General features: G+C 38.3%; 1 protein-coding gene across 1 annotated transcript; it reads left to right on the top strand.

Moving 5' to 3' along the window:
- Nucleotides 1-5105: 5105 nt before the first annotated feature.
- LOC307257163 (natterin-3-like) lies at nucleotides 5106-7453 on the top strand (the record flags this gene model as incomplete). Its single annotated transcript, XM_080036312.1, has 3 exons — nucleotides 5106-5172; nucleotides 6146-6229; nucleotides 6372-7453. 3 exons carry the CDS (start codon nucleotides 5106-5108, stop codon nucleotides 7451-7453), a joined length of 1233 nt encoding a protein of 410 aa, XP_079892438.1.
- Nucleotides 7454-15897: the final 8444 nt, after the last annotated feature.

Below are 15897 nucleotides of genomic sequence, written 5' to 3'. Positions count from 1 at the left end.
TCTGTATGATCACCAAGAGAGAGAATTCAGGAAGAGTGTGCAATATATAGAAAAGTGTCTGTAATGTTGTGAAAAATGTGTGTTCTGGAATGAGAATATGAGTTTAAGGCAGGAAATGTGTTTGGAGTTCAGCAGAATTGGTTAAGCAGTTGGTAAATTAGTTACAGATTGTGCACATTCTGTCTGATGTTCCAAAAAATTTGTTTAAACAATTGTGAAAAACTGTAATGTAGGAATGACTGTTGAAAGATGTTTAGGTGATGAGCAAATCTCACTAGAGTTAAACGTGTGCCTACTAGCCCCGGTCTCCCCTATGTCAGTGATTCTTGAGAAGCTGGACAAAAGACCGTCTTCCAATATAAGCTGCTGTTATGTTTAAAAGTAAAAATATTTAAAATAGTAGATGTTATTAGGGATTAAGAATATAATGTCTGTAGCACAATTATCCCCTTAGATTTAATTGTATCAATATTATGTCAAATATATGACATCATCTTCTCACAACGTCCAAAACAGTGTGTCCTCAGAGAAGGGTTCAATCATTCATATGCAATAAAACCTATTAAAAATGTACTTAAATGATTAAAAAGAGCTTTTTTCATAAAAAGCAACACTAAATAATCTGTCATATCAATACAAACAGTTTTTCCACAACATATACATGTTTTATAAGGTTTCTAAGTGGTGGGGACACTTTTTGTCACCACCGTCAGACAATCCATTAAAATGTAATAAAAACAGGCAAAATAAGGGGCAGCTGTCACTATGAAGTACCTTGGCTGTGTTCGGACTGCCATACTAGCGTCCTACATCCTACGTACTCACCATCTATATACTACATACTGTCTACTCAAAGATCGATTGTGTATGTGAGGTGCGTCGAAACGTTTTCAGTTGAAGTATACTCAAGCCATGAAGAATTTCTTCTTCTTCTTAAGGCCAGGACACACCAGCCCGATAATCGCCGTCGTCAAAAAAAATGGAGTCGGCCGTTTCAGGAAGCTCCAGCTTCCCGTCGCTGCTAAAGAACACACCGAGACGACTGCTTATTTTCCGTACGCGCGCGGGACGTAATGTCTCCACAACAGCAGGCGGCGCTAATCTGTATTGTGGCCCGAAAAAATACGAAAGCCGGAAATGATTGGACATCTCTCTAGAGCATAAACATAGATAGAAATACGTATTTATATTTATGGACCATAAGAGCACAATTTTTAGTAGAGAGTGTCGAGCATGGTGTCGAGCAGTCAACAAGGGTTGATGCATGTGAGTACTCTCAAAACGAAACGAACAAACACATTAAAACGATGGCTAGCTGTTGTTAGCTGTTTGTGCTACCCGCCTCACTTCCGGGCTTCACTGATTCGCTAGCCCTCCTCCAATCAAATTGCTCCAAATGAAAGACGGTCGGCCGCCGATTGAACATGTTCAATCGGCGGCCGACAGGCTCAAAACAAGCTCGACGACCTCTACGTCGGCCGACGTCACGGCACACACCAAACAGATTCGTCTTTTTTTTTGACGACGGCGATTATCGGGCTAGTGTGTCCTGGCCTTTATAAGATTCAGGCAGTTTAGACGCTGTTTAGCGTATAACCGCCCTCTACAGGTTAGATATTGAACTCGATTTTTACAGTCCTGTGTTCATCATCTGTGTTTTAGACCTCTTGTTTTATAATTATGTTTTTTTGAGGCGGAGGATCCCTCCGACGCTCTCTGTCCGGCTCGTCAGACAGCACTCAGCTGTCTGTGAGTTGAGCTGGACGAGCCGCGGTGTGTGGAACAGCAATCTGTTCTGATCCCTCTCCACTATCAGACTCACATCACTCATTTCACTTAATAACTCTAATGTTGTTAGGTATTTATCTTCATCTCTTATCTATTGTAAGAGTTTATGAATGAATGACTGCACGTACAGCTGTCAGATTGCGGACCCCAAACAATGTTGTTGCCTAGCAACTTGCTCGAAAATATTTCATTTTCCTGGGCGGGTAGAATTGACCCGGTGCATTGTGGGGCGGTTGAGTAGGAAAAGTATACAATCGATTCATACCCAAAATCTTCCCGGAAGTTAGTACTCATCCGGGAATTTCTCGTATACCCAAACTCGCATACCCAACCGTCACATACTCAAATTGAAGTCAAAATGAGTATGAGTAGGACGTTAGTATGGCAGTCCGAACACAGCCCTTATGTCACATTCTACCTCTGCAGAGTACATTAGTCAGACAGGCTCTGATAAGTGTAGTAGTTTTAGAATATTTTACATTCCAAATCTTGAAAGTCCTGCGTCACAACCATGATATGTCAACAACAACTTATAATTTCTGGAGAAGTTATTTGAAATGGTTCGATCATTTTATTTTCCTGAAGCAGTTCGTACTAGCACCTAACATCAACAGAAAAACCAAATGTAAAGGCAAGCTGTGGTAGCAGTTTTTGCATATGATATATCTCTGGACTCAAATGTTGGAATACTTATTAATGCAATAGGAAACATCTGTTATTATCTTGTATAGACTTATGAGGATAATAAAATATATTGCATGTTGGTATGTCCCCCACCATCCCCCTCAATCTCCCGTGAGGAGAGTAGCCAGCCTGACTATACATTTGAAAGAAGACAATGTTCCTACAGACAGCCTCCTGCTGTTCTGGGTCAGCCTGCCCCACTCACGATTATAATATGAATGTATATCTCAAAACCTGTCTGCCTCCCAACCTGTCTTCCCCTCCTTCCCCCCACCCAGCCTTACCTGTCTACCTGCCTCCTACAATGTCCTTAACCTTCCTCTCGTGTTAGGGTCGCCACCGACCCGTTTTGGATTTCAAATGCATAAAAGAACCACTTACATTTTGTTTATTGCATCAAGATTTCTTGACTTTGTCAGGAACCTCCATTTCAACAAAATAAAAAAAATAAAAAATGTTTCACTTAATTATAAAATGCTCTGGTGGAAATTATAACACTGGTGGTGTTAGGGTCGTTTTCGACCCGGTTATAGAATAAGATGTAAAAAACAATAACTAGAGCCAAAACTGAAATCATAAGTGCACTGTCAGCCAACACAATGACAGTCAGCTCCTCTCCCAATCATGTGAACTCTGGGGAGGTTCTCATTTTGACTTTTTTCACCCTTATACCTGCATAAAAGCGAAACAAACAGACGGGCATATCCATACATGTGAGGCCAATTCAGTATAGAGTTGGTGACTTGCAGAGTGCACATCTCCTATTTGCAGTATTCAAAAATGAGGAGATATACAGTGAGCCAAGTTATGGATCATTTTTTTGGTCAAAATGGCCTCCTGATTCTAAAACTAAGTGGTGTAAGGTCTGCCGAAGCACTAAGGACAGAAAGATAAACGTATTGTGCTTTACCTGCAAGAAATATCTCTGCAAAGAACACTAAAAGTGTTGCTCTTTATCACACATCTGTACACACATACATACACATGCACACAGAGACTTTTACTCAGTTTTTTTTACTAGTTTTGGAACTAGTAATTGATTTCGATTGGTTTGATTTGTTGATTGGTTGTTGTGTATTTGACCTTACAAATCTATATTTTGTGTTGTGACTTTTTCTAGTTTTCATTGTGTGTTTGTATAATGCTGAAATAAAAGTTTTTTTGCTGTTTTCTGAAATAAATATATATGGGTCGTAATTGACCAGTAACACCATAGATGTTAAAAAGGTCAATAATATTAATATGAAAAAATAAATAAAACTAATTTAGTTAAGAAATGTGTTCTCATACCCCTCAGTGATAATCAGGTAACACAACAACCAAATATTTATTTATATGATTCTCTTGAGGTTCATTTTACAATTTTTTTTATTGAAATTAAGGCGCATACTGACAAAAAAAAGGCCCAACCGCCTACACCAAAAATATTAAAAACAATATTTTCATGGATAAGGAAGCCTAACAAGGTAACCAAGAGATGAGAAACAAACTGGATGATAGATAATTGTTTTTAGTGGTTTTTACAGCTGATTTCAGACACGGGTCGAAACCGACCCGCTAACACCATGGATGGTAACAGCAAGTTAAGACAGGAGGAAGGTTAAATAGCTCATGATTTTAAGAGAACATGGTCACTCTTGCAAAATACAAACATGTGATTGTATTAGTGACCTCTCCGCGGAGATTCTTGCTGTATGATTGAAATAAAACCTGATGCTACTATTAACGTATCACTGTTTGCTTAATTTTACTATTACACAAGCTAAAAAGCCCATTTTGATAAGGAATGGCAAGGTAAAAAGCCCATTTGGATAAAAAGGACAAAAGCTAGGAGCTTGTGTCAAAGCATAGCTCAGTAGCTTAGTATATGTTGGATACATACATGTAATTTAATCTGCCAAACATAGGGTTTGTATTTTTTCAACATTGCACCCTGTTTTGTCCCACTTCTCAAGGATCACGGATGTATGTATTGTCAGTAGGATGTGTGTGTGTGCTTTGTCAATTAAGCGTGGCATCAGTTCCTGCTCCTGTTAAACTATATAAGAGCTGATCTTTGTCTCCACACACATTCTGAAGCTTTTTGGCTTCATAGGACAGAGAGAAGATCCTTCGGCTGCAGGTTTGCTACTCTTTGATCATCCTCTTTTTAAGACACTGCAGGGGAATAGGGGAATATATGTATAGATATGATATCATCATGCAACCTCGCATTATATTTTGTATTACAATTTGTTCAGACCTTTTTTAATCAATATGCAAATTTTGCAATATCTAACTAATTATGCGTACATTTGAATCTCTTTATAAACCAAAAATGTAGATGTTGGATGAAGCCAGAGTTAAAATCTTTGTTTAATTCTTTCAACATATTAGTGTCCAAAGTTTTGTATTGTATAAAAAAACGTTTAGTTAATGGCCAATAACGATGGTTGTATAGGAAGAATATAAACAGATACAAACAAACAAGGTTTAAAATTGCCATATTCTTAAAATTGACCAGTACTTGAAAAAAACTACGTTTTGCTGTATGGACTGAATTATTGCCTAATGAAAAAATGTATGAAAATAAATAATTAAAAAGAACTTAACACTTCTGTCTCTCCTAGTGAAAGGTTTTCAGCATCTCCACCATGAAGATACTGGCTGTGGCTCTCTTTGTGGTCGCCATGGCGGCTCTGACCACAGCTGATGATGGGGGTGAGTATTTATTTACTCTTTGTATAAACTAATGCTCCCCATAACACATTTGAGTGTTAACCACTTAATTTCCTGCATTCTGTTGAGGTTTTATGCACCAATTTGTGTCTTTTCTGTATTAATTAATGGTGTAAAAGAAAAGACAACATTCAGGTACCAGCTGACGCGAATATAATGCAGTACACATCTCAGACATTCTGTATTAGAGCTTTAATCAAATATGTATTCTCCTGTGTTGTTCAAGACGTTCTGCACATTCAAAACTTTGGAAATGAAAAGGGTTGGCTATCAGCAGCTGGCTAACATTAGCTTGTTAGTTAATCAGTAACTTTAGGCAAAATTGAGAAACCCGCTTTTTTAGCATACCTTCTAAGACACTTGACAGAATCTATTTCAGAAACCCTGAAGATGAGAAAGTGACTTGTATTAGACTCAGAAACTGACATCACTACACTGTCTGCATTGCATTGTGCAAGGCTAATGAGAAGCTCCGGTCGGCTCCTCCTGTGGCTGTTAAGATGGTAGTCAACTATGGGGGTGTCGGTAACACTTTACAATAAGGGTACATTACTTAACTGTTGGTTAAATGCTTAGTATATGCTTAATAAACATTAACTCATCATTAACTAACTGTTTCTAAATGCTATGGCAATGCTCAATAAACATTGAACATTGCAACAAGTATTAACTAACTGTTATGCTTAGTTAAGCATTAACTTGACTAACCATCAATAACTAAGCACTAACACTAAGTTTATGCTCAAATAGTATTAAGTTAACATTAATAGCATTAACTAAGCATCAATTTGGAGGGATATATAAATGTTTCCTTGGCGTATTAAAATTCCCCTCTTATTTATTCACAGTTTTGTGCCGTAAATTCACGTTGCGTCTGATGTGCAAAGGCCTTTGGAGCAGCAGTTAACATCCAGCTGACACCAACTCATTGCTTCTGTGCTTTTCTTTTGTTCAGACTCCATGGAGGACCCAGCTCCAGAGGACAGGGTTCCTGAAATGAATGAGACGACCCAAACAGATGGATTCCCTCAGTCTGATGGTGAGAAGGAAGAGATGGCTCATAGCCTCTTCTGTGCTTGTATTTGTGTTGTGTCTTATGTGCAAAGGCCTTTAGAGCAGAAGTTAACATCCAGCAGACCCATGACACCAACTCATTGTTTCTGTGCTTTTCTTTTGTTCAGTCTCCGTAGAGAACCCAGCTCCAGAGGACAGGGTTCCTGAAACCACCTTGAATAAGACGACCCAAACACGTGGATTCCTTCGGTTTGCTGGTAAAGTGAGACAGAAGAGACAGACCCAAATCTCCACCAACCTGAAATGGGTCACATGGCGGGGCAGAGTCCCTGATGGAGCTGTGTATATTTACAACCGTCATGTTGAACGCACCGACTACGTCTGCAAATCTGGCTGTGACTCTGGTTTTTACAGCCGCAGTAAGGGTTCCTACTGCTACTACCCCTGGGGAGAGAGAGAGCACAAGGCTAGCCAGTTTGAGATCCTAGTGAATGAAGGCAACTTAGAGAACCTAGTGTGGAAAGATGAATCCTGGGGTGACGTGCCCAAAAACTCAGTCAAAACCTGTTCCTGGTCAGATACATATGTTGGGAAGAACAAGTATGGTCTTGGAAAGGTTAGTGTTAAGAATAACGCCTTCTTCCTTCCTTGGAAAGGTGATGAGGAATGGTACAAGTGGTACGATGTCTTGACCTACGACACAGCTATATCAAGCCAGCGAATCACCAATGTCAGGTACAACACTAAGCAGGCGAAAATCGTAAACTATCCTCCAGAGACCATGAGCAGGTCCTCCACCAGCAACAATCAGTGCAGAACAGTTACGAAAACAGTTCAGCTCCAAAAAACAGTTCAGGTGGAGAACAGGTGGGACACCAGCAGTTCCACCACACTTGGTGTCACAACAACCATGACCGCCGGAGTCCCAGATGTCGCCTCTACAAGTGTTCAGATAAGTGCTGAGACAACATTCACCTTATCCAGGGGAACCACTAAGACTAAATCAAAGTCTCACTCTTTCTCTGTGGAGGTCACTGTCCCACCAAACCACTTGTGTGTTGTCCGTATGCTGGGAAATAAGTCTAGTGCAGATATCCCTTTCACAGCACATGTAACCCGCAAGTATCGCAGCGGTAAGACAACATCTGGGTCCATCTCTGGTATCTTCAAAGGTGTCGACACTTACGAAGTCCATACTGTTGCTGATCGCTGTACACCTATACCCAATGCTCGTCCTTGCCCTGAATGAAAAATTTACAAGGCATCTAAAGTTATCTGACCAAATGCATGTCAAATCTGGGTGAAATTATGTGGGGTGAAGTGTCTTATTAAGGCGAGACACTGCAGGAAAGAGATTTCTCTCTATTCTACTTCAATAATATCTGTCTTTCATACTAGTATAAATCAAAGGTCCAAATATACATCTAGGTGTTCATTTGACTAAACCTTGTCAGTTTGCATCTGTATATTTCTCCTATACGACCACCGAAAATTAAAACATTATCTCATCACAACTTAACTTTCCATAATCATACTTACATAATCATACAGAATGATTTGTTCATATGTTGTTTCTTGTCTGATTTATGATACATTTTGTTCTTAAAAACATGCCGCAAATGCATTTTTTTAAAGAACTGTACAAAGTATTTTTTGATTCATCAAATGAAAAAAATGCTGTATCCTAAGTCTGTTCTGTAAACACTTTGGACACTTTTATTTTGTGAAAATTACATAAAGATTTTAACTCTGGCATTATTCAACCTCTCGATGTTTGGTTTTTGTTTATTTAATGAAATTATATCATACTGTGGACTTACTATTCCAAAGCTCATGAGACAGTTTTCCATTACATTTTATTTAACAAATCAATGTTTTAGCTCAGAAGTGTTTAACACCTTTTAACACCCCAGAATGTACCAGAAGGTTCTGTTATGTGTCTATTATTATTTGCAATACACATGAACAATAATAATATTCCAACAAAGCCTATAATCTATTCATATGCAGTTGATCTTCTGTACATAGTGCATTTGTTTTAAAGGAATAAGTATTTGAGCAAAGTAACAAAAGCTTTTGGGAAATGACTAACAATTTTACTTATGTGGGCTGGTAGGATGTAGAGGAGAGGGGTCCTAATAATAGACACATGTAATGTTTTATGTCTTTGCCACTTTTGACAGGAAGACATCACCAACAAAGCGCTTTATTTTCTCACATTGCTACCGTTACGTTTTGGTCAGGTACACCTTGTGGGTTAGATAGTGCACCTTTAAGTTGCTGTAGTATAGAAATCAGTTTCGACTCTTCAGAAAACAAGTCCCTTTCTTTAAAGGTGCACTATGAAGTTTCAGAGGAGGGGGATTTGTTTACATTCACAGAGCCTGCAGTTAGTTTACTAAACATTGTTTCTCTACATGTAATTCTTAGTATTGAATAATTCTATCATCATAAATAAAAACTAAGTTATTCAGAGGAACCTGGAACCAAACGTGAGACTAGAATATGTTTGCAAACCAAACTGTGGGCCCTGCTGCTGTAAACAACAACAGTGAAACAATAACTTTTCAGGAAGCTTTCTAACTTCAAACAGTGTTCCAGGGATCACATTTTCTGTGAGGAAAGTTTGTTTATTCAGTCATGAGAATATACCTTAGAAAATGTTCACTTCTTTGACACATCCAAAGTTACATAGTGCACCTTTAATAAACCTTTTATAACCTGGTAACAGTCTCAGAAGCGGCCACTAGATGGCGACAGATGAGCTTGAAAAATGATATTATGAATGTAAACCACCAACGCTGCTGTTTGAAAAGGCTGTAATTATATTTCATTTATAGACACAGCGGCTTCAGTGTGTTTCTGAGACTTATGTAACTGAGTGTGTGTGTGTGTGTGTGTGTTGTCAGATATCTCCATTAATACTGAGTCTAAAGTTTACATAGGGGAAGGTGGGGTGATTTGTGCATTTTGGAAGTTGCAAAACCCCTTGTTTCTAGAAAACCGTGGAAGAAATTGGAAATGTGACCACATATTTAAGAAGAGCCATCCATTTGACTCATCCTGTAAAGAAGGGAGACACAAGGAATAAGATATAAGCACATTTAAGCTAAAAAAACTGTGTTTTGCCTTTCAAAGTAAAATTTCCATGATCAAGGTTTTTTGATTATTGTGTCTGAACAATTATAGACACGTTTGAAAACATTTGACACATGTTTTAGTGCTTTGGTATGCTACACTTTGAGTCTATATAGTTAGCACAATGTCAACCCTAAATTGCTGCATCATGCCTATTATCCAAAATTCTGGGGATGGGGTGATTTGTGCGCAAGGGCCTGGGTGAGTTATAAGTAAGTAAGTAAGTAAAATGTATTTAAAAAAGCACATTTATGACAGTTTGCACTGTCCAAAGTGCTGTACATAGTGCATTCAGTAGGTAAACAATGAAGGTAAAATAACAATAACCAAAATAAAAGACGTAAAGCCCATACATCCACATAAACACAGATAGTAGTGCAGAGGTAAGTAAGTAGTGCAGAGGTTAATGGGGAGGAAACACCAGGGTGTACATATGGGTTTTGAGCCTTGATTTAAAGGCAGAAATGTAGGGGGAATCACATTTGTCAGGTGGCAGTTGGTTCCACAAGCACGGAGCAACTAGTGCAAAGCACATTTCTGAGAGTTGTGCCAGTGGCATGGCTGTATACGCTGGTCACCAAAAGAAAGTGATTGTCTACAGTAGCTCAGAAGAGAGTGACATCTCAATTCCACTTAACGACACCACTTATGAGAGTTCAGATGGCCAGAAAGATGATGATGGTGACTTTGTCGTGGGGTGATTTGTGCGACAAGACAACTTTTTTTCCGAAAGCTATATTTCTTAAACAGTTTATTCCAGATCCAAAGTTTTTATTGCCAGGGATGCACAACATCCTGAAATATATGTACATATTTGAGTTGGAGACATAACTGTCAAGGCCTCACTTTAAAATCACTTTGAGTAAAAAGTTGCACAAATCACCCCACCTTCCCCTATATTATACAGACACAATAAAGTACTATTAATGACATTTTCTTCACATAATAAGTAGAATTAGGACAAAGAAATTGATCAAATCTTTTCAGTAAATGGACAATTTCATAAAAAATTTCACTGGTTTTACCCTGCTCCCCATGGTAAACCTACATGTAATTAAGGTTTAAAATAAATTACTAAAATTATTATAGTATTATTAATTATTTTTACAAAACTTAAGCATTAAGCTCTCATTTAGCTAGTCATGAAAACAAAGGCTTAAATATTGAAAGTTAAAGGTAGATTTTTTTATATACATTTGAATTCATAACAATGTTCCAAAATTAGCCGTTTCTGTAAAATGACTGACATATATGCCCATGCTATACTTAACTATTACAAGGCCTACTGCTACTATAGTAGCCTTATGGTAAAACTAATAATTCAGTTCTGAAAAAATACATTGCAATGGTGTAAATTTACACCTTTACATGTTTTTAAAAATAAATATTCACCCTTTCAAAAAAAATTCTTAATGCATGAACACCTGTTTGCAGAACCCTATTTACAAGGCTTCAAAACCGGGAAACAAAATAATTCACTGTGAAAACAGTGTCAGATTTTAAACTCTGCAAATGTGCTGGTGAAAAATTTTAAATTTTGAAAATATGTTTGTGAAAATGATGAAGAAGATAAACTAGAACACCATATCCTGTTTTCAGATCTTTGAAATGTTTTTCAGGCTAAAATCTCTTTGTTCAGTGTTGCAAAACCTTTTTTACAAGGTGTCGAGTTTCCAAACACAGACTTAAAGGCCTTTGAAACTTTTTTCTCAGGTTTGAATTATGTTTCTTATTTATTTCCATATCAAACTGGCGTTAAAAGGGTTAAAATCCTGAAAATTATTGAATATTTTGTAGTTTTGATTGCTACTGAAGTTTATTGATAGATTTAACCCCAAGAATTGGACAACAAATCTTGTTTGTTACTCCCATAGTCCTATGTCCTATGGGAGTCCTTCTCCTATAAAGCAAAGCAAATTCATTGCAGTTATTTGAAGTGGACATGTGTGTCTGTTAATGACTTGTAAGGGTCCTACATTTGTACACAGTGTCTTATAAACCGTTTAGTAAAATTGGAAATAGGAATTAAAAAATGTATTGAGAAGAAAATTTGTGAAAATGACCCATTTAAACACCTTTTTTTCTATATGGGTTATTTTAAGTTTTTGTGTGTGTTGTACTAGAATGTATTTACTTTCTTAATTGTATGAAATGATAATTTGTTAAGACTATTTGATTTAATATTCATGAAAAAAAAAATTACGAATCACTGTGTAATGTGCACAGGGTCGTTCATGAAAAGTGTGTCAGAGTGTATCGTTTTGGTTTTGTCACACAAAATGGTAAATCGTATTAAGTCTGAGCAGTGTGTGCATATTTCTGACAGATGTGAAGTCAGCTGTGCAGCAGCTTTGGTGGACTTGCATGAATGTTCTTATTTGACAACTGTCAGCTGACATGAATGAGTCAAAGCTAGCTCAATATTGATCTCTAAGTTATCATGCCATCCTATTACCCTGAGGCTCATGTGGTGGTGTGTGGGTGTGATACTGCACCTTTGTAGGGAATCTAAATGATTTATAGCCGACGCATTTTATATCGAAGTTCAAATTCACTTTGTTTTATTATTTATTTATTTTAATAAATATGCAAATTTGGTAATATCCAACTAATTATGCGTACATTTGCATGTTTTTAAAAAGCAAACATCTAGGTGTTGGATGAAGCCAGAGTTAAAATCTTTGTTTAATTTTTTTTGATGGCCATTAAAGATGGTTATACAGGAAAAATATTTATGGGTACTTACAGACAAGGCAGACTTACAGACAGACTGAAAAAAAAAAGATTTTGGCCTGCAGTGTGAGCCGTCTTCTTTCTGTTGAGATGAAATGCCCGTCTCTTCTAATGAAAGGTTTTCAGAATCTCCACATTGAAGATATTAGCCCCTTTTACACAGAGATTGCGGCATATTGACGGAACAACATCACTCCAAAATGCCGGCGTTGCTTGCTTCTGTGTTGTTTACACAGAACCAAGCAACGCCGGCCTGCTGGCGCATCAGTATCTCCTTTTACACAGCGTTCCGGAATGAAAGAGGTGCTTGTAAACTGCGTCAGGTGTGACGTAAACATTTAGCGCCGCGCCGGTCAGCTGCTTTAACAACAACACTGAATTGAGAGCAGATGAGTGCTGGAGCTTGCAGTAAGAGGGCCGTATTTTACTGTCCCCATAGTCTCGCAAAGCCAGACCAAACTACAGTGCCAGTTGATCTCGCTACGCGCTGAGTCCAACATCACTGGGACTGTTAACCAAAACTGACGAAATCAATCCGCTTCACCTCTGTGTCTGTGTGTGTGTGTTTGTGTGACAGGTTGGCTGTGAGCGAGTCTCTTTTAGGGTGACCAGATCCCAATTCACCAGATGTGGGACAAAGACTACGTTTGTGCGGGACAAAGTGCCGTTTTTTTAGCAAAATAAACCCGTGTCACCACCGGTAATGCCAGAGACACGGCTTTCTATATTAAAAAACACTATCTTTAGATCAGCGCGCAGCTAGTTAGCTAAGAGCATTAAGGCTGCGGCTTCACATTAAAAGCATTTCACTGGCTTCACATTAGCATTTCACTTGACAAACGTGAGTTGGCTTTTATTTTGAAGTAACAGGAAAGTAGACGCTGAAGCTAAACCTTCACAGAGCCCATTGAGTCCAGCAGCCCCGGCAGAGCGATACACACACACACACACAGACAAACGGACGGAGAGACGCACACCCACACACACACACAGAAACTGAGACTGCTGTCTCCTCACAGCTATAGAAATACAGTGTGGATATACGCTCAGACTTAGAATAATAGTGATCGCAGCCTAGCTTAGCCTAGCCTAGCTTTCCCATTGTACAACTTCTCCTGGGCAGAAATAGACTCATACACTGTGCAAAATGAAGCGCGGGGGTTTGGATTGAGCAACGGACCTTATGATCAGATAGATTATACGCCGTTCCTTTTATTTGGTGATTTTTACGAGACATCAGGCCGCCGTGATTAATGTTAAACACACGTCCTTCAACTGCTAACATGGTCGCATGTTTAGAACGTAGGCTATGGAACGTCAAACGCCCCCCTGTTCCGCATCAACAAGCTGGAGCATTTAAACAGAGAGGCGGAACTGATAGTGTCGGGAATCTTACTACCCCCCGAGGTAGTAAAATTCCCGGAACTATTTCTCGCACCTTTCTTCCCTCGTTCCGCAACCGTCGCATTTACACAGCTGGGGGGAGGGCCGAAAGGCCGGCATATTCCCGGCTTTCACTGGCTGTGTAAAAGGGGCTATTGACTGTGTCTGTCTTTGTCTCTGACTGTAACTCAGATAGTGAATGGCTGTAGCCTAGTTGAGTAGGCTATTATTGTTAGACCTATTTGTTTTGTTCTTTATGTTGTTACATAGGCTGGTCTTACTATGGGTTTCCTGTTCATCTTCCAGGCTCATTTTGTGTTAAGATGCATTAAGTTATGGAGGCCTATCAATTTGACAATGCAAATCATCTTTAAAATTTAGTTCTGCCTTTTTAAGATTCTTCCAATTACGATAACATTGTGACAAACAACCCCATAGTGTTTGGCAACCGTCCCCGTGATGGGGTTGGTTGTCACAATGTGTCAGGTTGTCTTTGATGGTTAATTACTTATTCATTAAAATAAGTTAAAATAAGAGAGGGATATACATTTCAAGCACCACCTTAATCTTTAATTTAATGTAGGAATTACGACTGAAAGATGTTTTGGTGATGAGCAATTCACACCAGAGTAAAAAGTGTGCCTACCAACCCCGTTCTCCCAAACTCTGTGATAACTTGACCCCAGAAAGGGGATTAAGCACTTTTCCCCAAAAGTCAAAAGTAAAGGATGTGTAACTTTCCATGACACACTGGTTGTTCCAATTGTCCTTCCAGTTGAAACAGCCCTCCCAACTACAGAGTCAAATTTCTTTGGAAAACCTGGTCCTGGCACACATTTCCAATGTTGTTATTGAACCCAACAAATATTTTGGTTTGTGGGAGGGACCGATTTTTTGAATTCGTTGGAAGACCAGGTTAATCAGTGGAGCCAGTGGGGTAGGGCTTGGGAGTCGTTTGCTTCTGTGAGAAAACATAGTGTCTTGTTGCTTCTTGTGAGGCTTGTCAGGATTAGCTTATCTGATGGCTGATCTCTATGCCATCCTTTTCCCGTGAAGCTCCTGTGGTGGTGTGTGGGTGTAATACAGCACCTTTGAATCTGAATGATTAATAGCCGACACATTTTATATCCAAGTACAAATTGCACCAAGTCCAGTCAAGTGCTGTACAGTACAAAGGGTAACACTATAGACACAAATACTTAATCAATTATCATGTCAAAAGTAACATTAAAAGTAAACTTTAAGAAAGCATAAAATAATAGAACTAGTAGAGAGGCTGCAGGGATAAAACATTCTCAGCTAGAAATGAACGCCAAAGAACAGAGGTGTGTATTTAACAACGATTTGAGCAAATAATAATATCCTACTCTGAACTACTGTTGCAACCTGTTATTGCCAGTGTTAAATAATACAGTATTTCAGTGAGACCAATAACTATTTGCAAATACTACTCGACGTACTGTATGTTATATCCCCTGCATAAGTTACTCAATGAATGTAGGTCTCCGTCGCAAGTAACAAAATAAAGTTGCTAGGGTAATTTCAAAGCTTTGTTCACTTCAGTAAAGGTGCACTATGTAACTTTGGGTGTGTCAGAGAAAGCATTTCCTAAGGTATATTCTTATAACCGAATAGACAACCTTTCCTCACAGGAAAATGTGATCCCTGGAACACTGTTTGAAGTTAGAAAGCTTCCTGAAAAGTTACTATTTCACTGTTGTTGTTTACAGCAGCAGGGCCCACAATTTGGTTTACAAACATATCAGCCAAATATAATAATAGTTTAGGGGATGTGTGTGTGCGTGCGTGCTTGCATGCGTGCATGCGTGCGTGCGTGCATGTGTTTGTGTGTGTGTGTGTGTGTTGCCCTTTTTGTATTGTGTAATAAGTACCTGCTGAGCAACACACACTCAGGGATCTTTGTCAAGAGCTTGTGTTCTCCTGGAAAGGGGGCGGGGGGCTCTTGTGAGGATATATTAGAGCTGATCTTTGTCTCCTCAGTCACTCGCTTCAGAAGATCCTTCTGCTGCAAGTTTGCTACGAATTCTCTGAGCATCCTCTTTGTAAAGTCCTGGCAGTCCTTATCTTCCTGCAGAGGTATGTCTTTATTTTTGTATTTATTTTTAAATGTTTACATGTGTTTACATATGTATAATTCCATATATATACTGCACTACTATACTGTATTTATATTTCCATATATATATATATATATATATATATATATATATATATATATATATATATATATATATATTTCCATATATATATATATATATGGAAATATAAAATGTTTTGGACTGTATGGACTAAATTATTTCATCATAAATTAATCAAATTAAATATTGAAAAGAATAGTAACATTTATTTCTCTCCTAATGAAAGGTTTTCAGCATCTTCTCCAACATAAAGATACCGACTGTACCTGTCTTTGTGTGC

Source organism: Ammodytes marinus (genome assembly GCF_949987685.1).
Source record: "Ammodytes marinus genome assembly, chromosome: 2".
Taxonomy (NCBI): Eukaryota; Metazoa; Chordata; class Actinopteri; order Uranoscopiformes; family Ammodytidae; genus Ammodytes; species Ammodytes marinus.
The sequence above is the reverse complement of the archived record's forward strand: the minus strand, read 5'-3'. Positions and strand labels throughout refer to the sequence as shown.